Raw genomic sequence first — 25,917 nt, forward strand, 5'->3', positions numbered from 1 at the left:
GGGTAACAGACACACACTGCACCATTATCACACCCTCAGAGTGATCCAGAGCTACACATCCCGGGTAACAGACACACACTGCACCATTATCACACCCTCAGAGTGGTCCAGAATGTACATCCCGGGTAACAGACACACACTGCACCATTATCACACCCTCAGAATGAGTTCACAGATGCAAATTAACTGCACAAAGACTTCACAGATGTAAATAAAAAGTACTCTGTTGAAGGGCAGGTGTGGTATAGGAAGTGGAAATGTGCTACGGGATACAGTGAAGACTCGATGGAGGTGTACTATAAGGGTGTTTAGAACATTGCAGGCGGACCAGATTTATTGAGTCCATGTGAATGTTCAGATGGTATGAACTTATGTCAAATTATTTAGGCAAAAATGAGATCATGTAAGGTTCTGTTAGGTAGGAGGATGTGAACCTGCGAACAACAGGAACTCAAGTATAGAATACAGGACAATAGATATAACGAGTAACATGTCATATCAGGGGTGGGGCTCGGCAATGTGGACTGAAGTGTAAGTCTTAATGTGTGCCCTCCAAGTGGTGCAAATATCTCTCATTCAATGACAGCCTTCCTGCATTGGTCACCCTTGTCGTTGCGAGATCGCCTGATGACAGGACCCAATAAAGAGTCGCATTATATGTGGACGCCAAGATATTGCTCAGAGACCAGTACACCTGAAGGAGGTCTGTCTGTTTCTCAGCACGTACCCCAGATGATATAAAAATGAAACACTGGCCAAGAGTTGGTGAACAATGTGTCTGTATTGAATAGTGCAGCATGGCAAATGACAGGACATGCAAGCAAGTGAATCCAAAAATTGTACATTATTTCCAAAACCAGTCAAGTGAGAATCCAAACGAACCATGTGAAGCAACAGCAATAGCTTAATGAAGAGTTACCAACATCACCAGCACCAACACCCAACCCTCCATCCACTACCACCACCTCTCTTTCCCCCCCTCGATGTGAGGCCTATTGCCTTCTTCATGGTTCCGCTTTCACCATGGCAACACGCACCCCTGCCCCTCACCGCCTCTGCTCCATGACATTGTGGAGCCCTGCTGCCGTGTTCGTCTCGGAGAGAATGTAGGGGGTGAGATGGAATCCGCTGGCAACTCCAGCTCCTCGAGATCTGTCGGCCTCGTTGGTGAGGCTTCGGGGGTTGCATGACATGGCCCGAAACCATCGATTGGCACATGACCTCTACAGAGTCGGTGTTTCGCTCCACCGCACTGATGAGCCGCGACATCCTTGTACATTGTATATCCCTGTCTGGAGTAAAAATCAAACAGCGAAGGTGGCTCAACCGTGGCTAACAAGGGAAATTAGGGATAGTGTTAAATCCAAGGAAGAGGCATACAAATTGGCCAGAAAAGGCAGCATACCTGAGGACTGGGAGAAATTTAGAATACAGCAGAGGAGGACAAAGGGTTTAATTAGGAGGGGGAAAATAGAGTACGAGAGGGAGCTTGCCGGAAACATAAAAAAATGACTGCAAAAGCTTCTTTCGATATGTGAAGAGAAAAAGATTAGTGAAGACAAACGTAGGTCCCTTGCAGTCGGACTCAGGTGAATTTATAATGGGGAACAACGAAATAGCAGACCAATTGAACAAATACTTTGGTTCTGTCTTCACAAAGGAAGACACAAATAACCTTCTGAAAGTACGAGGGGACTGAGTGTCTAGTGAAAGGAGGAACTGAAGGATATCCTTATTAGGTGGTAAATTGTGTTAGGGAAATTGATGGGATTGAAGGCCAATAAATCCCCAGGGCCTGAAGGTTAGCATCCCAGAGTACTTAAGGAAGTGGCCCTAGAAATAGTGGATGCATTGGTGATCATTTTCCAACAGTCTATCGATTCTGGATCAGTTCCTATGGACTGGAGGGTAGCTAATGTAACACTACTTTTTAAAAAGGGAGGAAGAGAGAAAACGGGTAATTATAGACTGGGTAGCCTGACATCAGTATTGGGAAAAATGTTGGAATCAATTATTAAGGATGAAATAGCAGCGCATTTGGAAAGCAGTGACAGGATCGGTCCAAGTCAGCATGGATTTATGAAAGGGAAATCATGCTTGACGAATCTTCTGGAATTTTTTGAGGATGTAACTAGCAGAGTGGGCAAGGGAGAACCAGTGGATGTGGTGTATTTCGACTTTCAAAAGGCCTTTGACAAGAGATTGGTGTGCAAAATTAAAGCACATGGTATTGGGGATAATGTACTGGCGTGGATAGAGAATTGGTTGACAGACAGGAAGCAGAGAGTCGGGATAAACGGTTCCTTTTCGGAATGGGAGGCAGTGACTAGTGGAATGCTGCAGGGCTCAGTCCTGGGACCCTAGCTCTTTACAATATATATTAATGATTGGGATGAAGGAATTGAGTGTAACATCTCCAGGTTTGCAGATGGCACTAAACTGGGTGGCGGTGTGAGCTGTGAGGAGGACACTAAGAGGCTGCAGGGTGATTTGGACAAGTTAGGTGAGTGGGCAAATGCATGGCAGATGCAGTATAATGTGGATAAATGTGAGGTTATCCACTTTGGGGGAAAAAACACGAAGGCAGAATATTATCTGAATGGCAGCAGATTAGGAAAAGGGGAGGTGCAATGAGACCTAGGTGTCATGGTTTATCAGTTATTGAAAGTTGGCATGCAAGTACAGTAGGCGGTGAAGAAGGCAAATGGCATGTTGGCCTTCAGAGCTAGGTGATTTGAGTATAGGAGCAGGGAGGTCTTACTGCAGTTGTACAGGGCCTTGGTGAGTTCAGTTTTGGTCTCCTAATCTGAGGAAGGACGTTCTTGCCATTGAGGGAGTGCAGCGAAGGTTCACCAGACTGAGTCCAGGGATGGCTGGACTGACATTTGAGGAGAGACTGGATCGACTGGGCCTTTATACACTGGAGTTTAGAAGGATGAGAGGGGATCTCATAGAAATATATGAGATTCTGACGAGACTGGACAGGTTAGATGCAGGAAGAATGTTCCCGATGTTGGGGAAGTCCAGAACCATGGGACACAGTCTTAGGATAAGAGGTAGGCCATTTAGGACTGAGATGAGGAGGAACTTCTTCACTCAGAGAGTTATTAACCTATGAAATTCCCTGCTGCAGAGAGTTGTTGATGGCAGTTCATTGGATATATTCAAGAGGGAGTTAGATATAGCCCTTACGGCTAAAGGGATCAAGAGGTATGGAGAGAAAGCAGGAAAGGGGTACCGAGGGAATGATCAGCCATGATCTTATTGAATGGTGGTGCAGGCTCGAAGGGCTGAATGGCCTACTCCTGCACCTATTTTCTATGTTTCTATGTTTCTATGACATACTGCCCCTCACCGCCTCTGCTCCATGACTTTGTGCAGGAGGGCAGTGGAGCCCTGCTGCCATGTTCGTCTTGGAGAGAATGTAGGGGGTGAGATGAAATCCACTGGTAACTCCAGCTCCTTGGGATCTGTCGGCCTCGTTGGTGAGGCATCGGGGGGTTGCATGACATGGCCCGAAAGCATCGATTGGCACATGGCCTCTACAGAGTCGGTGTTTCGCTCCACCGCACTGATGAGCCGCGACATACTGGCAGAATGCTCCTCTGCAAAGGTGGCAATGCTGGCACCTATCCCAGCCCTGGCCTGCAGCAGATCTCGACCTATCTCGACACTCGTCCTCGACAACTGCACCATTTCCTGGAATGCCTCCCCCCCGTCCTGCATCCTCATCGGCTTGTTGCATCATCATGGATGATTGTGGCTTGGTGGCTTTTCCGGCACGGCTTCTGTACCTCCCAACACTTGTTCCCACGTCGTCCAATTCGAATCCCAAAAAATCCGACCCCGAAAGCGATGTTGGCCGAACAGGTGACACACATGTCAGGAGGCTGGAGTCCTCCTCTTGCAGCTCCTCGACCTCAAGTAGTTCGAACACTGGCACTTCTCCCTCCTCTCCCTCCTGGTCTTCGTGTCTCTGTCTCTGGGTGGCGGAGGTTGATGTGGGGGATGTGTGTGATCTGGTGGGTGGGGGAAGGAGCTGGTGTGTTGAGCTGCTGATGGTGTCGAGGTGGAAGGCGGGTTGTTTGACACTGCCTTTGTGTATCAGAGGTGGATGGGGTGCATTGATCGGTGCTGTCCCAATCAACATCTGGACGTAGAGGACAACATTTAGGTGTGTAGCAGGTGGGGGGGGGGTTGGGTCATGTGACATGTTTCCGTCACATTTCACATTCTTACTTCAAGGACTTCCATCGCTACATGAGCACAGCATTAATGGGCGACACACAGTGCGATAAAAAACAGTTGACATAACATTACATGACCTTGCATGACATGAGCGTGACACAGACCGGAGATTCAGTAATGCTTACCCTGCTCTAGCACGGGATCTGCACCACCCTGTGTGGTGGCACGGGGGTGGTCACCCACCACAGCCAAAGCACGCTCCTCTAAGCTAGTCACCTCGATGAAATCTGGTGAGCCCCCTCCCATGCCACTCTGCTTTGATGTGTTGGATGCTCTTTTCTTCTGCAGAAATAAAAGTTGCAGCCTTTACCTGTTTTGCTCATGTAACACCCGCACACACAACCACACAGACACAACGGACAGAGAACCTTTTGGAATAGTATGGGAGTGCAACAATACATGTTTATTTATTCTTGATGATGCAACCATATGGTTCCATCGTTTCCTACACTGGTCTCCATCCCACACAACATTGCTCACTGAGGACACAGCCTCCCCCATCTCCCGCCAAATGTGTCTGTATTCGGGTGGTGCAGGCTTGCCACGACCATCCCGGGTAAGGTCTTTATAATGGCACTCCAATTCACATACAAGTTCTTCCAGCACCTCCTCACTAAACCAGGGAGCTCTGGGCCTCCCTCCATTCGTGTTATATCTTGAACAAAGCAATGTGACTGAGTACTGTAGACGTGAGTAAGTGTGACCTTAGTCTCTTTATTCTAACTCCAGAGTGCTGGTACAGCATGGGAGGCCTGCTTATAAACATTACTGCCAAGGGATGCTGGGATCCCTTGGAACTCCAACAGATACACTCTCTGGTGGCAGTAGAATGCTGGTTATATCGGGTTGCATACATAACATCACTCCCTCCCAAAGTCAATAGTATACTTATTTACAGGGTGAGACGATCTGGGGCTTTCCGCTCCCTAGACGATCTTCTCGGTACAAATGCAGGTGCAGGTGAGGCAGTTGGTTCTTCGCTGGGCTGCAGCGCAGCTGGCCTTGCTGGGCTTCATGGTCAACCGTGATGTTGGTTGCCACTTGTATGTGCCGGAGGATCAAAGTTGGTGGTGTCTTCTTCAGGTTGCTCGTGGCTGTCTGTGAATCGCAGTTTGGTTTGGTCTAAATGTGTTCTGCAAGTTAGTCCATTTGCGAGTTTGACCTGAAACACCCTACTCCCTTCTTTGGCTATGAAAGTGTCAGCAAGCTATTTGGGACCATGTCCATAGTTGAGTACAAATACAGGGTCATTGACTTCAATATCGCATCACAAATTTGCGCGATCATGGTACATGCTTTGTTGATGCTGCCTATCCTCGACGTGATCATGGAGATCAGGGTGGACAAGACAGAGTCTTGTTTTGAGCACACTTTTCATGAGCAGCTTGGCTGGGGGAACCCCGGTGAGCGAGTGGGATCTAGTGCGGTAGCTGAGCATGACTCGGGGCAGGCGGGTCTGCAGGGAGCCTTCCGACATGCGTTTCAAGCTTTGCTTGATGAATGAACTGCCCGTTCTGCCTGGCCGTTGGATGCGGGCTTGAATTGGACAGATGTGATGTGCTTGACCCCATTGCTGGTCATGAATTCCTTGAATTCAACACTGGTGAAGCTTTTCATTCTCTTTTCTATTTCAGTAAGTAACCTTTAGCATTGTTGCTGCCAAATTAAGTTCATCTAGGGGTTAAGTCATGACAGGAGAGCTCGGACACGTGTTATGCTCTTTCTGTACCATGTGGGAAATCAGGGACGCCTCCGGTGTCCCTGACAACTCCGTGTGCGGGAAGTGTATCCGCCTCCAGCTCCTGACGAACCGTGTTGCGGAACTGGAGCTGCGGGTGGATTCACTTTGGAGCATGCACAATGCTAAGAAAGATGTGAATAGCACATTTCATGAGTTGGTCTTACCGCAGGTTAAGGGTTCACAGCCAGATAGGGAATGGAAGACCAACAGGAAGAGCAGTGCAAGGAAGATAGTGCAGGGGTCCCCTGCGGTCATCCACCTGCAAAACAGATACACCGCTTTGGGTTAGGTTGAGGGGGATGACTAATCAGGGGAGAGCAGCAGCAGCCAGGTTCATGGCAGCGTGGCTAGCTCTGCTGCACAGGAGGGTAGGAAAAAGAGTGGGAGAGCAATAGTGATAGGGGATTCGATTGTAAGGTGAATAAATAGGCATTTCTGCGGCCGCAACCAAGACTCCAGGATGGTATGTTGCCTCCCTGGTGCAAGGATCAAGGATGTCTCGGAGCGGGTGCAGGACATTCTGAAAAGGGAGGGTGAACAGTCAGTTGTTGTGGTGCATATAGGTACCAATGATATAGGTAAAAAATGGGATGAGGTCCTACGAGACAAATTTAGGGAGCTAGGAGTTAAATTAAAAAGTAGGACCTCAAAAGTAGTAATCTCAGGATTGCTACCAGTGCCACGTGCCAGTCAGAGTAGGTATCGCAGGATAGCTCAAATGAATACATGGCTTGAGCAGTGGTGCAGAAAGGAGGGATTCAAATTCCTGGGACATTGGAACTGGTTCTGGGGGCGGTGGGACCAGTACAAACCGGACGGTCTGCACCTGGACAGGACCGGAACCAATGTCCTAGGGGGAGTGTTTGCTAGTGCTGTTTGGGAGGAGTTAAAACTAATATGGCAGGGGGATGGGAACCTATGCAGGGAGACAGAGGGAAATAAAATGGAGACAGAAGCAAAAGATAGAAAGGAGAATAGTAAAAGTGGAGGGCAGAGAAACCCAAGGCAAAAAACGAAAAGGGCCACTTTATAGCAGAATTCGGAAGGGTCAAAGTATGTTCAAAAGACAAGCCTGAAAGCTCTGTGCCTCAATGCGAGGAGTATTCGGAATAAGGTGGACAAATTAACTGCGCAGATAGCAGTTAACTGGTATGATGTGATTGGCATCACGGAGACATGGGTGACCAAGGCTGAGAACTCAACATGCAGGGGTATTCAGCATTTAGGATATATAGACAGAAAGGAAAAGGAGGCGGGGTGGCATTGCTGGTTAAAGAGGAAATTAATGCAATTGTAAGGAAGGACATTAGCTTGGATCATGTGGAATTGGTATGGGTGAAGCTATGGAATAGCAAAGGGCAGAAAACGCGAGTGGGAGTTGTGTACAGGCCACCAAATAGTAGTACTGAAGTTGGGGACAGCATCAAACAAGAAACAAGGGACGTGTGCAATAAAGGTACAGCAGTAATCATGGGCGACTTTAATCTATATATTGATTGGGCTAACCTAACTGGTAGCAATGCGGTGGAGGAGGATTTCCTGGAGTGTATTAGGGATGGTTTTCTAGACCAATATGTTGAGGAACCAACCAGAGAGCTGGCCATCCAAGACTGGGTGATGTGTAATGAGAAGGGACTAATCAGCAATCTTGTTGTGCGAGGCCCCTTGGGGAAGAGTGACCATAATATGGTAGAATTCTTTATTAAGATGGTGAATGACAAAGTTAATTCAGAAACTAGGGTCCTGAACTTAAGGAAAGGTAACTTTGATGGTATGAGGCGCGAATTGCCTAGATTAGTCTGGCAAATGATGCTTAAAGGGTTGACGGTGGATAGGCAATTGCAAACCTTTAAAGATCACATGGATGAACTTCAACATTTGTAAATCCCTCTCTGGAGTAAAAATAAAACGGTGAAGGTGGCTCAACCGTGGCTAACAAGGGAAATTAAGGATAGTGTTAAATCCAAGGAAGAGGCATACAAATTAGCCAGAAAAAGTAGCAAGCCGGAGGACTGGGAGAAATTTAGAATACAGCAGAGGTGGACAAAGGGTTTAATTAAGAGGGGGAAAATAGAGTACGAGAGTAAGCTTGCCGGATACATAAAAAATGACTGCAAAAGCTTCTATAGATATGTGAAGAGAAAAAGATTAGTGAAGACAAACGTTGGTCCCTTGCAATCGGATTCGGGTGAATTTATAATGGGGAACAGAGAAATGGCAGACCAATTGAACAAGTACTTTGGTTCTGTCTTCACAAAGGAAGACACAAATAACCTTCCCGATGTACTAGGGAACCGAAGGTCTTGTGAGAAGGAGGAACTGAAGGATATCCTTATTAGGCGGGAAATTGTGTTCGAGAAATTGACGGGATTGAAGGCCGATAAATCCCCAGGACCTGATAGTCTACATCCCAGAGTACTTAAGGAAGTGGCCCTTGAAATAGTGGATGCTTTGGTGATAATTTTCCAACAGTCTATGGACTCTGGATCGGTTCCTATGGACTGGAGGGTTGCTAATGTAACACCACTTTTTAAAAAAGGAGGGAGAGAGAAAACGGGTAATTATAGACGGGTTAGCCTGACATCAGGCGTGGGGAAAGTGTTGGAATCAATCATTAAGGATGAAATAGCAGCACATTTGGAAAGCAGTGATAGGATTGGTCCAAGTCAGCATGGATTTATGAAGGGGAAATCATGCTTGACGAATCTTCTGGAATTTTTTGAGGATGTAACCAGTAGAGTGGACAAGGGAGAACCAGTGGATGTGGTGTATTTGGACTTTCAAAAGGCTTTTGACAAGGTCCCACACAAGAGATTGGTGTGCAAAATTAAAGCACATGATATTGGGAGTAATGTACTGACGTGGATAGAGAACTGGTTGGCAGACAGGAAGCAGAGAGTCGGGATTAACGGGTCCTTTTCAGAATGGCAGGCAGTGACTAGTGGAGTGCCGCAGGGCTCAGTGCTGGGACCCCAACTCTTTACAATATACATTAATGATTTGGATGATGGAATTGAGTGTAATATCTCCAAGTTCGCAGATGACACTAAACTGGGTGGCGGTGTGAGCTGTGAGGAGGATGCTAAGAGGCTGCAGGGTGACTTGGACAGGTTAGGTGAGTGGGCAAATACATGGAAGATGCGGTATAATGTGGATAAATGTGAGGTTATCCACTTTGGGGGCAAAATCACGAAGGCAGAATATTATCTGAATGGCGGCAGATTAGGAAAAGGGGAGGTGCAGCGAGACCTGGGTGTCATGTACATCAATCATTGAAGATTGGCATGCAGGTACAGCAGGCGGTGAAGGCAGAAAATGGTATGTTGGCCTTCATAGCAAGGGGATTTGAATATAGGAGCAGGGAAGTCTTATTGCAGTTGTACAGGGCCTTGGTGAGGCCCCAACTGGAATATTGTGTTCAGTTTTGGTCTGCTAATCTGAGGAAGGACATTCTTGCTATTGAGGGAATGCAGCGGAGGTTCACCAGACTGATTCCCGGGATGGCAGGACTGTCATATGAGAAGAGAGTGGATCGACTGGGCCTGTATTCACTGGAGTTTAGAAGGATGAGAGGGGATCTCATAGAAACATATAAAATTCTGACGGGACTGGACAGGTTAGATGCAGGAAGAATGTTCCCAATTTTGGGGAAGTCCAGAATCAGGGGTCACAGTCTAAGGATAAGGGGTAAGCCATTTAGGACCGAGATGAGGAGAAACTTCTTCACCCAGAGAGTGGTGAACCTGTGTAATTCTCTACCACAGAAAGTAGTTGAGGCCAATTCACTAAATATATTCAAAAGGGAGTTAGATGAAGTCCTTACTACTCGGGGAATCAAGGGGTATGGCGAGAAAGCAGGAAGGGGGTACTGAAGTTTCATGTTCAGCCATGAACTCATTGAATGGCGGTGCAGGCTAGAAGGGCTGAATGGCCTACTCCTGCACCTATTTTCTATGTTTCTATGTTTCTATGAACACCTCGATCAAATCTCCCCTTAATCTTCACTGCTCTAAGGAGAACAACCTCAATTTCTCCATCTCTCAACACAACTGAAATCTTCCCACCCTGGACCCGTTCTAGTAAATCTCCTCTGCACCCACTCTCAGGCCTTGCCATCCTTCCTAAAGTGTGGTGCCCAGAGTTAGCCACAGGACTCTTGATGGGGCCTAACCATGTTTTATAAAGGCTTAGTATATTTTGTCTCACATATTTGAAGATAACTAATTTTCAGGGTTATGGGGAAAAAGCTGGGGTGTGGGACTAAATTAAACAACTCTTCCAAAGGGCCGGCCCAGGCACGACGGGCCGAAGGACCTCCTTCTGTGCTGTAAGATTCGATGGGCCAGATTTTCCACTGTTTTTGCATGCATAACGCCCACTTAATGCCCATTTCACTGCTGAAATGACGTATAACGCCCATATATCGCCCACTTAGCCACAAAGTGGAAACTGACGGGCATTTTTGGACACTTGTCGCCGAGCATTACTTTCCCCATGTGCGTAACACCGGGAAAAAATAATACCGACCGCCCAACTTTTTTTGGGCGGAATCATCAGAATGGGCGAAATCAACGGCCACAATATCGGCCAGCGGTAGTTTCCGCATGTAATTAACGCCGAGATTCAATAATACCGCCCGCCCATCTTTTTTTGTCGTAAAGATCACATTTGCCAAAAATAACGGGCAGGAGATCACCCAGCGTGACTTTCACCACCTCGCACACATCTCGCCCACAATATCGTTCACCCAAAACACCGCTCAGAAAAAGTGCAACTCTTCTGACCGAATGACAGCGGTGTGGACGCCATTTTTTAAATCGCAGATCGTTTCATTCAAAAGGCTGCTTCAACTTCGGGGGAGTTTGCATTGACTCTGGAGTTCTTCTCAGGTGAAGTGACCATCTCAACAGATATATTTTCAGACTCTGGACTATTGGGGGTTTAGTGTAGGTGTATTTTAGTGAGGAAATTATTGTTTCTGATCAATCACTATTATACTTTCATTGCAATGGGGCCAGCCATTTTTCAGCCTGCATCGATTAATACGCAGCTGCTGCAGAGTGCAGATGGCTCATTGTGTCCCCAATTTAACACATGCAAGAATGAGGAGGAGGTCCAGACCATACACACCCCACACTTACAGGTAAAAGAGGTTTTACCTCGACATGTCCGAGCACACCTGCCTTCGGAGAATGCACTTCCACAAGGTGGTGATCAATGAAATATGTGAGCTCATCAGGCCACATATGTAGCCTGCCATCAGGACATCAGTGTCGGTCGAGGTCAAGGTCACCGCGACACTATCTTTCTACGTGTCCGGTTCCTTTCGGGACTTCGCGGTCGAGATTTCCCTTCTATCTCACCATGCCAACCATCGCTGCATTAGATAGGTCACAGAGGCCCTGTACGCATGAAGGATGGACTTTATCAGCTTCTTCATGACCATGGAGGCTCGGACTGACAGGGCTGGAGCATTCTACCTCATTGCTAACTTCCCCAGGGTGCAGGGAGCAATACAGTGCACTCACATTTCCATGCGGCCACCTTCTCAGGACCCAGAGATTTTTCAGAACAGAAAAGGATTTCACTCCCTGAAGGTCCAACTAGTTGTCGACCACAACCAGATCATAATGGCAGTGAATGCCAAATGTCCGGGCAGCTTCGATCAGGCTCACACCCTGCGTGAGAGCGCTGTCTCTGACATCTTTAAGAGTCAGCCACAAGGATAATGTTGGATGCTTGGTGATAACTGATATGGCCTCATCACCTGGCTGATGATCCCCCTGGTGACACCCACACCGAGGCCGAGAAGTGATACAACCAGACCCACAGAGACACATGCAATGTGGTCCAGAAAACAATAACTGTGCTTAAACAGCGCTTCAGATGCCTGGACCACTCAGGAGGGGAGCTACAATCCAACACTGAGCAAGTAGGTAAATTTGTGGTCGTGTGCTCCATGCTGCACAACCTGGCTATCAGGAGGGGACAAGAATTGCCAGAAGGGACTGATGCTCCACCTCAGGAGAGAGAGGAAGAGGACGAACAAGGGGCTGGACGATGGCCTAGGGCCAGACAATCAGGCTGACTATGCAACCATGCCCACGACCCCCTCCAGACCGCAGGAAAGGGCCCATGGTGGCTACAAAGCTGCAAGACTCTTATGTGAAGAGCTGATATCTGAACGATTTGCCTGAGAGAACGTTGCTGTAAGTGACAACGCTGACACACTGCTGTGTGTGTGCAGCTCAGACATCAATGGTGGCCATTACCTTGGTGCCAGTTAAAGTTTACTTTGATTGAATTAAGTTTTATTTAACCCTTTCATGTTAAGGAATCACCAGTGTGTAACAGTCCAGCTATCTGAGACAATGCGCAACAAGGTTATGTTCAATAAAAAAATGTTTTTCCAACATTGGCCTGAAATCTTAAGTATCTTGGGCAAAAACACCCCATCCCCGCCCACACCCCACTTTTTTCACCATTGACATCAATCAAATATTCAACATGTCCAGCAACACAGAATACAAAGGCAAAGCAGGAGGGTGGTCCCCTCCCCCCATACATTACAACAAATTGCATACACCCAGATGGAGATATAACACAGTCATCACCTGCGGACATGCACCTCACTTTCCTTCCCACCTCCCCTTCTTCTCCCCACCTCTACCCCTTCCCCTCCTCGCTCCATGCCGCCTGGCCGAAGAGCTCCTCAGGCAGTGCCTCATTGCGGGGGGTATGAAGGCAGAGACGGTGGTTGCATGGGTACGGGAGCAGGGGGTGCCGAGGGGGGAAGATTCTCTGATCCAGAAGCAGGATCTTGGTCCTGCCTCTCATCTGTCGTTCACAGTGGTGGTGCGGAACCGAGGGATGGAGTGCCACTCTCGGGGACCACTGGGAGGCCTGTGCCAGCAGTGTTCCTGGCTATCTCCTCCAGGGCCTCTGCCATCCATGGAACGTACTCAGTCATGGTGGCCAGCTGTCGGGATATGCCCCCCAATGCATCAAGGAGCTGGTCATCAATGTTTACAGTCCTCCTGGACAAGTCTACCATCTCTCCGCTCTCATGTCGCACTCGTGGACCAGACCTGCCGTGTCCACGAAACCTCCGCGGGGTGGGCGCCGTCCTGAGGACAAATGGGGTGCCCTGTGGCCAGGTGCTTGGAGCCGGTACCTCCAGAGTGGAGGCGGGAATGACCGGAGTAGCACGAGATGGCCTTGGGGTGGAATGGCTTCTGGAGCGTGGTGATGCAGGTTCCTCGAAGTCCGCGCTCTCATCTGTAGAGAAGAGACCCAGCGGATTGCCGGGCGAGAATCGGACCTCCTCAGCAGATGTAGGATCGTCTGGTGAGTCTGGCCCCGCGCCCCCACCTTTTGGCCTCTGTGGTCTTGCCTGGTGTTGTGCTGCTGGCTGATCTGCAAAACACAAATGAGGTTATTCGAGGAGAAGGGGGTGCTAGGGTCACAAGGTGATTACAGCGCTACACACAGCATATGCACGATAAAAGCACCACCGCTCTCAAAATCATCACAGACATCACATTTCATGACCATCAACACATTGTGCATTGCAATGATTTCATTAGGCCAGCATTATTTCTAGGAAAAATTTATATGATTGTTCAGATATGAGTGGGTGTGGCATGTATTGACTTTACATCACGCAATGGTGTATACTTTACTCACATTGCATCACTTCAGGGTCTGCAGCTCCTTGCGTGGCCATCCAGGGGCTGCTTCCCCATGAGTGCAAGCACCCGCTCCTCTGTCTCAGTGATGTCGCTGGGGACTGGTGACCCCTCACCCGTTCACCTCTGCACGGACCTCATCGCCGATAGCTTCTTCTGTAAAAGGTGACAAGACGACATGGCATGGGATCATTGTGTGAGATCTTTGCTTGGTTCTGTCACAGAGACTGATACAACACATAACCGACAGATGTAATCATGATTATTATGATAATTATCATTCTTTACCTAAAGACGTACACCGTGACCGCAGGTCTTGACTTCAACGTTCCCGGTAAAAGTGAAAGACCTCCCATCTGCTGATAGTCACTCATGGTACTTACAAATCAAATTATATAACTACATAAGTACATGTATATCAATGTAATACTTACTCTTGTGGATCCCACAAGGTCGTTCCATCGTTTGCGGCGCTGGTTGCCCTCACGCACCACGTTGGTCGCCGACGAGACCACCTCTGTTATCTCGGTCCATATCTTCTGGTAGGCCTTTGGGGTGGGCTTCCCACGCCCTCCTTGGGTCACATCACCCCAGCGTGACTCGACCTCCTGCAGGAGGGAGGCATTTGCCTCATCCGAGAACCTCCTGGCTCTTTTGCAGCCTCCAATGTGTTCGTCTCCCAGCTCACTGCTCTCTCCACAGTATGTTGTGATGCCTCCTCCTCTCCCTCCATTTTAGGCCAAATTTGGGCAAATACCTGTTTGGTAACAGCTAAGTTTTGTTTCCCTATTTGCTCCAAAGCTCTAAACTCTCCCTCCTTCCTCCCAAAGCAGCCACACCACACCCACACACACCTTCATTCCCTCTCAGCTCCCTCTCTCTCTGTCTCCTCTTCTGCGCATGTCATGGTGACTCTTGACCTCCTGAATCACGGGAATCGAGCGTTGCCATGCCGTTGCTAAGGACGGCCACACTTTACGGCAGAAGGTCAGAGAGATTTAACGCTACCGCCCATTTCATATCGCTCGTGGTAACGCCCAATTTCAAAAATGGAGACTAGGGGCTTTGAGAATGGGCGACAAGCCGGCGATCTGAAAACCCATTTTGACCACCCACACTGGAAATAACGCACATTTTTGGGCGATCTGTACAAAAGTGCAAAATCTAGTCCGACGATTCCTGTCTTTTGTACTCTATGCCTCTATATAAAAAGCCAAGGATCCTGTATGCCTTTTTAACAGTCTTCTCAACTTGTCTTCCACCTTCAAAGACTTGCGTACTTACATGCGCTCTTTTTCTGCACCCTTCAAAATTGGGCCATTTACCTTATATTGCCTCTCCTCATTTTTCGTACCAAAATGAATCACTTCACATGTCTCTGCATTAGATTTCATCTGCCAGGTGTCTGTCCATTGCACCAGTTTTTTTACGTTCTCCTGAAACCTGTTACTATCCTCCTCACTGTTTAATATATTTCTGAGTTTCATCTCATCTGCAAACATTGAAACTATGCCCCATACACCTACGAGCAGCTCATTAATATGTATATAACAAGACCAGTGGTCCAAACACATTTCCCTACAGTCTGAAAAACAAGCGTTCACTACTACTGCCTGCTTTCTGTCCCTTAGCTAATTTTATATGGACACAGCCACTGGCCCTTTTATCCCATGGGCTTCAATTTTGCTAACAAGTCTAATATGTGGCACTTCATCAAACTCCTTTTAAACTCCATATGCACAATATCAACTGCATTACTCTCTTCAAGCCTCTCCGTTACTTTATCAAAGAACTCAATCAAGTTCGACAAACTTGATTTGCCTTTAACAAATCTGTGCTTGCTTTCATTTAGTAGCGTATACTTTGACAAATGCCAATTAATTTTGTCCCGGATTCTTGTTTCTGAAGTTTTCCATACCATCGATGTTAGGTGACTGGCCTGTAGTTGTCGGGTTTATCCCTCTCCCCATGTTTGAACAGGGGTATAACATTTGCAATCCTCCAGTCCTCTGGCACCACTCACAGGTCTGAGAAGGATTGGAAGATTGTGGTCAGAGCTTCCGCAATTTCCTCTCTTACTTCCTTCAGCAACATTGGATTCATCCCGTCTGGACAGGGTGACTTTTCTAATTGGATCCATTTCAGTTTGTGTTGATTCCTTGAAATCCGATTGTTCTATCGGAATTGCATAACCCACAACTCTCTTATTCTCCTGTCAATGTATATGGCCCATGGGATCATGTGACCCATATCATTAATATTGCTCTAGTGATCTGATTGGTCTGTGGGAACATGTAACCCGCGGGAGGGGACTAATTGGTCTGTTTTCTTTCAATAATGAAAGACACTCTGATTCCTTGTTTAAACAGGCCCTGCTCCCACCTCGGCCTCACCAGTCAGGGCCAGAAGTGTCCCCCTCGAGGGCTTCAGGCTGTTAGTCTCATGTTCCCCGCTCTTCTTACTGTGTGAAGATGCCTTTGTACATTTAAAATGTATGAATACAGCTGCACTGAGCGGGCTGCAAAGGATCAGGAACTCAGCTCTGTGGCCTTAGGCTGGGGGAATGTCCTGGAAGTGACCATCCCCTTTACACTCATGGCCCTGACCCTGGGATTGGGGATGGTGTCAGTGCGAGGGCAGACTGCTGGGCAGGACGTGCTGCTCCAGCACAGTTCCAGTGGCTCAGCAGCCTGACTAGACTTTCCAGTTCTAGGAGTTACCGACATTGAGATCAATTTACCATGGAGATGTCACTGAAGCATGTTGTATAATTGCATTCCAGAGGAGGTTTTCAGTAATATGGTGAGAAGGCGGAGAGAAAACAGTGGGGGTAAGTTTTGTTTACCAGATTCAGTTTCTAGTTTCACATTCAGGAAACCAATAATCTGGAAATGACAACACACCGAGTACTGTGATCACTCAACTCACCATCGGAGGTAAAGTTGACGAAGGAATTCCTTACTCAACTTTACCTCCGATGGTGAGTTGAGTGAGCACAGTACTCGGTGTGTTATCATTTCCATACAAACAGAATTATGAGATTTAGGGACTGAAATTCCCCTTTTTTATAACTCCATTAGCGCCTCTGCGGGGTGCTAATGGGGTGCATCAAGATTATCGCCCGGGGGAAGGGGTCGATAGCGCCAGCGGGGAAATTGCCCCTGGAGATTTGGGGGCTGCGTGTCGTTGAGCCCCGGCTGGCGCACGCCCAGCAATAACCTCATCAGCATGTGGGGGGACCCCTCACCGCCCCACACCAACCCCTGAGCACCCCGTAGGGTAACTTAGCCCGCGGGCACCGAGGATGGTGCAGCCGGTGTCACCGCCCCACACCAACCCCTGAGCACCCCGTAGGGTAACTTAGCCCGCGGGCACCGAGGATGGTGAGGCCGGTGTCACCGCCCCACACCAACCCCTGAGCACCCCGTAGGGTAACTTAGCCCGCGGGCACCGAGGATGGTGAGGCCGGTGCCACCGCCAGCTTTGCGGGACGCGAACCTGGCAGACATCCGCCACTGGAGCACCCTTTAAAAGGGAGGCCATATACGCCATGGGCCGCCATATTCTTCTGTCGGTCCAACAATGGTGGCCCGCGCATTGACCGGGCTGCCATCCTGCAGCCCACAGCTCCGTTATGGGTGCCCGGCTGTTGACCCGGTCGAGGGCATCCCTGGTGGACCAGTGGGGGCTGCCAAAGGGACGGCAGAGCGCGCAGCGGCCTTCCCCTTTAATTGAAGGGGCGGGGTTTCTGCCGCGTCAGCGCTAAGGGGAGATCTGCGAAGCACTGATGTTGCCAGCGAGGCACTGAGCTCCGGAGCATGGCCGTGGACTCGGCATCACACTACTGCCTGGGAGCACCCCTCCACGGACACAGAGCACCTCCGATACTGCTCCGCCCCTCGAAGTGACGAATAAATGTCCCGGCCCCGGAAGGTTACCGCCACCAAACGGGGCGCCGGGCAATTTTGCTCACTTAGATCATTGGAATTCCTTCTGGATTTAAATTTACATTTACATAGAAACATAGAAACATAGAAAATAGGTGCAGGAGTAGGCCATTCGGCCCTTCTAGTCTGCACCGCCATTCAATGAGTTCATGGCTGAACTTGCAACTTCAGTACCCCCTTCCTGCTTTCTCGCCATACCCCTTGATCCCCCTAGTAGTAAGGACTTCATCCAACTCCTTTTTGAATATATTTAGTGAATTGGCCTCAACAACTTTCTGTGGTAAAGAATTCCACAGGTTCACCACTCTCTGGGTGAAGATGTTTCTCCTCATCTCGGTCCTAAATGGTTTACCCCTTATCTTTAGACTGTGACCCCTGGTTCTGGACTTCCCCAACATTGGGAACATTCTTCCTGCAACGAACCTGTCTAAACCCCTCAGAATTTTAAACGTTTCTATGAGATCCCCTCTCATTCTTCTGAACTCCAGTGAATGCAAGCCCAGTTGATCCAGTCTTTCTTGATATGTCAGTCCCGCCATCCCGGGAATCAGTCTGGTGAACCTTCGCTACACTCCCTCTATAGCAAGAATGTCCTTCCTCAAGTTAGGAGACCAAAACTGTACACATTACTCCAGGTGTGGCCTCAGCAAGGCCCTGTACAACTGTAGCAGCACCTCCCTGCCCCTGCACTCAAATCCCCTCGCTATGAAGGCCAACATGCCATTTGCTTTCTTAACCGCCTGCTGTACCTGCATGCCAACCTTCAATGACTGATGTACCATGACACCCAGGTCTCGTTGCACCTCCCCTTTTCCTAATCTGTCACCATTCAGATAATAATCTGTCTCTCTGCTTTTACCACCAAAGTGGATAACCTCACATTTATCCACATTATACTTCATCTGCCAAGCATTTGCCCACTCACCTAACCTATCCAAGTCACTCTGCAGCCTAATAGCATCCTCCTTGCAGCTCACACTGCCACCCAATTTAGTGTCATCCGCAAATTTGGAGATACTACATTTAATCCCCTCGTCTAAATCATTAATGTACAATGTAAACAGCTGGGGCCCCAGCACAGACCCTTGCGGTACCCCACGAGCCACTGCCTGCCATTCTGAAAAGTACCCATTTACTCCTACTCTTTGCTTCCTGTCTGACAACCAGTTCTCAATCCATGTCAGCACACTACCCCTAATCCCATGTGCTTTAACTTTGCACATTAATCGCTTGTGTGGGACCTTGTCGAAAGCCTTCTGAAAGTCCAAATATACCACATCAACTGGTTCTCCCATGTCCACTCTACTGGAAACATCCTCAAAAAATTCCAGAAGATTTGTCAAGCATGATTTCCCTTTCACAAATCTATGCTGACTTGGACCTATCATGTCACCTCTTTCCAAATGCGCTGCTATGAAATCCTTAATAATTGATTCCATCATTTTACCCACTACTGAGGTCAGGCTGACCGGTCTATAATTCCCTGTTCTCTCTCTCTCCCTCCTTTTTTAAAAAGTGGGGTTACATTGGCTACCCTCCACTCGATAGGAACTGATCCAGAGTCAATGGAATGTTGGAAAATGACTGTCAATGCATCCGCTATTTCCAAGGCCACCTCCTTAAGTACTCTGGGATGCAGTCCATCAGGCCCTGGGGATTTATCGGCCTTCAATCCCATCAATTTCCCCAACACAATTTCCCGTCTAATAAGGATTTCCCTCAGTTCCTCCTCCTTACTAGACCCCCCGACCCCTTTTATAACCGGAAGGTTGTTTGTGTCCTCTTTAGTGAATACCGAACCAAAGTACTTGTTCAATTGGTCTGCCATTTCTTTGTTCCCCGTTATGACTTCCCCTGATTCTGACTGCAGGGGACCTACATTTGTCTTTACTAATCTTTTTCTCTTTACATATCTATAGAAACTTTTGCAATCCGTCTTAATGTTCCCTGCAAGCTTCTTCTCGTACTCCATTTTCCCTGCCCTAATCAAACCCTTTGTCCTCCTCTGCTGAGTTCTAAATTTCTCCCAGTCCCCGGGTTCGCTGCTATTTCTGGCCAATTTGTATGCCACTTCCTTGGCTTTAATAATATCCCTGATTTCCCTTGATAGCCACGGTTGAGCCACCTTCCCTTTTTTATTTTTATGCCAGACAGGAATGTACAATTGTTGTAGTTCATCCATGCGGTCTCTAAATGTCTGCCATTGCCCAGCCACAGTCAACCCCTTAAGTATCATTCGTCAATCTATCCTAGCCAATTCACGCCTCATACCTTCAAAGTTACCCTTCTTTAAATTCTGGACCATGGTCTCTGAATTAACTGTTTCATTCTCCACCCTAATGCAGAATTCCACCATATTATGGTCACTCTTCCCCAAGGGGCCTCGCACAACGAGATTGCTAATTAATCCTCTCTCATTACACAACACCCAGTCTAAGATGGCCTCCCCCTAGTTGGTTCTTCAACATATTGGTCTCGAAAACCATCCCTTATGCACTCCAGGCAATCCTCCTCCACCTTATTGCTTCCAGTTTGATTAGCCCAATCTATGTGCATATTAAAGTCACCCATTATAATTGCTGCACCTTTATTGCATGCACCCCTAATTTCCTGTTTGATGCCCTCCCCAACATCACTACTACTGTTTGGAGGTCTGTGCACAACTCCCACTAACGTTTTTTGCCCTTTGGTGTTCTGCAGCTCTACCCATATAGATTCCACATCATCCAAGCTAATGTCCTTCCTAACTGTTGCATTAATCTCCTCCTTAACCAGCAATGCTACCCCACCTCCTTTTCCTTTTATTCTATCATTCCTGAATGTTGAGTACCCCTGGATGTTGAGTTCCCAGCCCTGATCATCCTGGAGCCACGTCTCTGTAATCCCAATCACATCATATTTGTTAACATCTATTTGCACAGTTAATTCATCCACCTTATTACGGATACTCCTTGCATTAAGACACAAAGCCTTCAGGCTTGTTTTTTTAACACCCTTTGCCCTTTTAGAATTTTGCTGTACAGTGGCCCTTTTTGTTCTTTGCCTTAGGTTTCTCTGCCCTCCACTTTTCATCATCTCCTTTCTGTCTTTTGCTTTTGTCTCCTTCTTGTTTTCCTCTGTATCCCTGCATTGGTTCCCATCCCTCTGCCATATTAGTTTAACTCCTCCCCAACAGCACTCGCAAACTCTCCCCCGAGGACATTGGTTCTGGTCCTGCTCAGGTGCAGACCGTTCGGTTTGTACTGGTCCCACCTCCCCCAGAACCGGTTCCATGCCCCAGGAATTTGAATCCCTCCCTGCTGCACCATTGCTCAAGCCACGTATTCATCTGCGCTCTCCTGCGATTCCTACTCTGACTAGCACGTGGCACTGGTAGCAATCCTGAGATTACTACTTTTGAGGTCCTACTTTTTAATTTAGCTCCTAGCTCCTTACATTCGTTTCATAGGACCTCATCCCTTTTTTTACCTATGTCGTTGGTACCAATGTGCACCACGACAACTGGCTGTTCTCCCTCCATTTTTAGAATGTCCTGCACCCGCTCAGAGATATCCTTGTCCCTTGCACCAGGAAGGCAACATACCATCCTGGAGTCTCGGTTGTGGCCGCAGAAACGCCTATCTATTCCCCTTACAATTGAATCCCCTATCACTATCGCTCTCCCACTCTTTTTCCTGCCCTCCACTTTTATTTAGAATATTGTACATGGAGTTTGTTTCCAGAAATAGAATAACATACACAGCAATTCAGTTGCCAGCTCTGTTAAACATTTCTACTGACTTTGTGATCCCGATTTTAACTCCAAGGGCTAGACTTTCCACCTTTGTGCAGATCGCCCAAAAGTGGGCGTTATTTCCGGCGTGGGCGGTAAATATGCGTTTTCAGATCGCCGGATTATCGCCCATTTTCAAACACCCGCGTTTCCATTTTATAAAATGGCTGTTACCTTGAGCGATCTGAAATGGGTGTTAGCGTTAAATCTTTGACCTTCTGCCATAAAGTGTCGCCGTCCTTAGCAACAGCATGACAACGCTCGTTTCCTGCGCTTCAGGAGGTCAGGGGTCATCATTACATGCGAATAAGAGGAGACAGAGAGAGAGGGAGCAGAGAGGGAGTGAGGGCATGTGTGGGTGTGGTGTGGGTGCTTGTTTGGCTACTTTGGGAGGTAGGGAGAGTTTTGACATTAATACACAATTGTGAGAAAAATGTTAGCTGTTACCAGCCAGATATTTTCTCTAATTTGATGCCTACAATGGAAGGAGTGGAGGAGATGACACAGCACACTGTGGAGACTAACGCTGGCGGGAGCAGTGAGCTGGGAGAGGAACAATTGGGAGGATGAAAGAGAGACAGGAGGTTCTCGGATGAGGCAAATGCCTCCTTCCTGCAGGAGGTCGAGTCACGCTGGGGTGATTTGACCCAGGGAGGGCGTGGGAAGCCCACCCCAAAGGCCTACCAGAAGATATGTGCTGAGATAGCCGAGGTGGTCTCGTCGGTGACCAACGAGGTACATGAGGGCAACCAGTGCTGAAAGCGATGGAATGAACTTGTCGGATCCGCCAGAGTAAGTATGACATTCGTTTACATGTACTTATATATTTATATAATTTGATTTGTAAGTGTAATGAGTGATCAAAATCAAATATGAGGTCTTTCACTTTTACCGGGAATGTTGTACTCCAAACCTGCGTTCAAGGTGTACGTCTTTAGGTAAAGAATAATAATTATCATAATAATCATGATTACATCTGTCGCTTATGTGTTGTATCAGTCTCTGTGACAGTACCTAGCAATGATATCACGCAATGATCTCATGCCATGTCGTCCTGTTATTACCTTTTACAGAAGAAAGTTTCAAAGAATAGGCCCGAGCAGAGGCGAACGGGTGGGGGGCCACCAGTCATCATCGACTTCACCGATATAGAGGAGCGGGTGCTCGCACTCGTGGGGAGCCACCCCCAGTCAGCCATGCGAGCAGCTGCAGAACCGAAAGTGATGCCACGTGAGTAAAGTATACACCATTGCGTGATGTAAAGTCAATAGATGCCACACCCACTCATATCCGACCAATAATATATGATCGATGATTGCTAAAAGTGTCCTCTAAATAATGCTGGCCTCATGAGAATCATTGCAATGCAGAATGTGTTGGTGGTCATCAAATGTGGTGTCTGTGATGATTTTGCTAGCGGTGGTGCTTTTTCGTACATATGCTGTGTGTAGCGCTGCAATCACCTTGTGAGCGTAGCACCCCCTTCTCCTCATTTGTGAGTTGCAGCTCAGCCAGCAGCGCGGCCCCAGGTGAGACCACCGAGCCCAGAAGGTGGGGGCGAGGGGCTGGACTCGGGGGACGATCCTACATCTGGTGCTGAGGAGCACCGATTCTCGCCCGTCAACCTGCTGGGTCCGTTCTCTACGGGTGATGGCGCGGACTTTGAGGAGCCTGCATCGCCAGGCTCCAGAATGCATTCAACCCCAACGCCATCTCGTGCTCCTGCGGCTATTCACACCACCACTCTGGTGGTACCGGGCCCAAGCTCCTCGCCACAGGGCACCTCAGTTGCCCCAGGACAGCGCCGACCCTGCAGAGCTTTCTTAGACGCGGCAGGTCTGCTCCACGAGCGGCAGGTCAGGTCGGCGACATGGTAGTCTTGTCCAGGAGGACTGTTGACATAGGTCAGCAGGTCCTCCAGACATTGTGGGGCATACCCCGACAGCTGGCCAGCATGTCCGGCACCATGGTGGAGTATGTTCTGTGGATGGCAGAGGCCCTGGAGGCGATAGCCAGGAACACTGGTGGCAGAGGCCTCCCAGTGGTCCCGGAGCGCAGCACTGCACCCCTAGGTGCAGGACCCCCAATGCCGACGACACATGCAAGCCAGGAGGAACATCTTGCTTCTGGCTCAGAGAAGGTTCCCACCTCGGGACCCTCCTCTCTCGTATCCGTGCAACCACCGGCTCTGCCTTCATCCCCCCGAATGACGCAGCTCCTGAGGAGAGGCGGCGTGGAGTCAGGAGGGGAAGGGGTAGAGGTGGGGAGAAGAAGGGGGGGTGGGAAGGAAAGTGAGGTGCATTTCCGCAGGTGATGTCTTGTAATATCTCCATCTTGGTGTATCAAATTTGTTGTAAAGTCTGGGGTATGGGGGGAGGGGGCCACCTTGTTGGTTTGCATTTGTGTTCTGTGTTGCTGGAAATGTTGACCATTTGATTGATATCAATGTTATAAAATGTGTTGTGGGGTGGGGTGGGGGTGGGGTGTTTGTGGCAGTTGTACTTATGATTTCAGACAAATGGTCAGATTAAATATTTTTTATTTAACATAACCTTGTTGCGCATTATCTCAGATAGCTGCACCATTACACACTGGTGATTCCTTAACATGAATGGGTATAACTAAATTTAACTTGAATCAACTTAAACTTTAACTGGCACCAAGGTGATGCGCACCATTGATGTCTGAGCTACACACACAGCAGTGTGTCAGCTTTGTCAATAACAGCAACGTTCTTACAGGCAAAGCGCTCAATTATGAGATGCTGACGTAAGAGTCTAGCAGCTGTGTAGCCACCACGGGCCCTTTCCTGCAGTCTAGAGGGGAGCGTGGACATGGTTGCATAGCCAGCCTGATTGTGTGGCCCGAGGTCAGCATCCACCTCCTCGTCCTCCTCTTCCTCTCTCTCCTGAGGTGGACCGTCAATCCCTTCTGGCAATTCTTGCCCCCTCCTGAAAGCCAAGTTGTGCAGCATGCAACACACGACCACGAATTGAGCCTGAAAGGAACCGGATGCGTAGAACGAAAGTGCCGCAGTGACGTTGCCCTCGATGAACAGTGCGGTCCTGAAGGTGCTGGCAGGCTGCAGATCTGCTCTGATGAGCTGGCATATCTCACTAATAACGTCCTTGTGGAAGCGCAGTCTCTGAAGGCAGGTGTTCTCGGACAAGTCGAGCTAAGACCGCTTCTACCTGTAAGTGCGGCGGGTGTCTGGTCTGGTCCTCCTCATCAGTCTGGCACGTCTTAGATTGGGCACATAATGCTGTCGATTACACCCTGTGCCATTTCTACTCTGCAGCATCTGCGTTGTCATCAAGGCAGGCTGAGAAATGGCTGGCCCCATTCCAATAACTATAAGTATAATGCCGATTGTTCACAAGCAATAAATGTCCCCACTAAGACACCTAAAGTAAAATCCAATCATCCACAGTATGATAAGATGTCTGTTCAGATGTTCACATCACCTTAAAAGAACTCCAGAGTACATCCGAACTCCCCTGAAGTTGAAGCAGAGCAGCCTTTTAAATGAAGTGACGTGCGATTTACGAAATGACGTCCACACCGCTGAGAGTACTTCAGGTCAGTTCAACTTTTTCACGGCGTTTTTTTCAGCGAGCGAGATTGTGGGCGATATGCGTGCGAGGTGCTGAAAGTCACGCTGGGTGATATTATGGCCATTGGTTTCGCCCATTCTGATCTTTCCGCTCAAAAAAAGTGGGCGGGCAGTATTATTTTTTATCGGCGTTACGTGCATGTCGAAAGTAACGCTCGCCGATAAGTGACCTAGAAATGGGCGTTACTTTCCATTTTGTGGCTAACTGGACGATATATGGGCGTTACACCACATTTTAGCGTTAAAATGGACGTTAAGTGGGCGGTATGCCTGCAAATATAATGGAGAATCTAGCCCCTAGTCACTTACAACTTCACTTTCAAAACCTTAACTGTCTAGCCTTTAACCCTTCATTCACCACAGCATTTCTGCAGTTACTGACCTGCTCAATCACACCCTCACCTCCAGCTTTGATGCCCTTGTCCCCATTTAATCCATTACTCTCTTTCACCCTGGTTGTTCTCCCTGGTACAGACCTCATCGCTGCTCCCTCAACTCCAAGAGACACAGACATGATCGTTTATAGCGGATAAATGGTTTTGCTATTCATCGCCAGATCTTACTGGACCACATGAAGTGTTATCGGGCCCTGCTCTCCTCTTGTCAAAATTGCTCACTGTTCCACGATCATCCTGAAACACAATGAAAACCCCTGGCTTCTATTCTCCACGACAAACAGTAATCTTCAATCCCTCTCCACCTGCCTCTTCCACCCTCATCTCCAATAACAAGTGCGAGGAGGTCACGGACATCTTGGTCATGAACACTGAGACCATCCATTCAGCTGTGTCTACCACTTCCGTCCTTTGACCAAGCCCACCAGGACAAACTCCACCGATAGTTTCCCTCTGCCCTAGCTCTGAACTTGTATCTTTCTCTAGTTTCTCTCCAATCTCCCCTCATGGCCA

General features: G+C 48.3%; 1 protein-coding gene and 1 long non-coding RNA gene across 2 annotated transcripts in view; one reads left to right on the forward strand and one right to left on the reverse strand.

Annotated features, from left to right (window-relative positions):
* Positions 1-877: 877 nt before the first annotated feature.
* LOC139259602 (uncharacterized) overlaps positions 878-25,917 on the reverse strand; it is a 59,169-nt gene continuing 34,129 nt past the window's right edge. The window contains exons 2-3 of the long non-coding RNA XR_011592611.1: positions 4,374-4,530; positions 878-1,292 (exon numbers count right to left, since the gene is read on the reverse strand). This is a non-coding gene — a long non-coding RNA (uncharacterized lncRNA). The remainder of the gene's footprint in view (positions 1,293-4,373; positions 4,531-25,917) is intronic.
* The window catches only part of LOC139260434 (interferon-induced protein with tetratricopeptide repeats 5-like), a 28,711-nt gene continuing 25,236 nt past the window's right edge, over positions 22,443-25,917 (forward strand). The window contains exons 1-2 of the mRNA XM_070876997.1: positions 22,443-22,626; positions 22,903-23,257. Coding sequence (XP_070733098.1) covers positions 22,443-22,626; positions 22,903-23,257 — 539 coding nt within the window. The remainder of the gene's footprint in view (positions 22,627-22,902; positions 23,258-25,917) is intronic.

The sequence above is a fragment of the Pristiophorus japonicus genome, chromosome 3 (assembly GCF_044704955.1).
Source record: "Pristiophorus japonicus isolate sPriJap1 chromosome 3, sPriJap1.hap1, whole genome shotgun sequence".
NCBI lineage: Eukaryota > Metazoa > Chordata > Chondrichthyes > Pristiophoridae > Pristiophorus > Pristiophorus japonicus.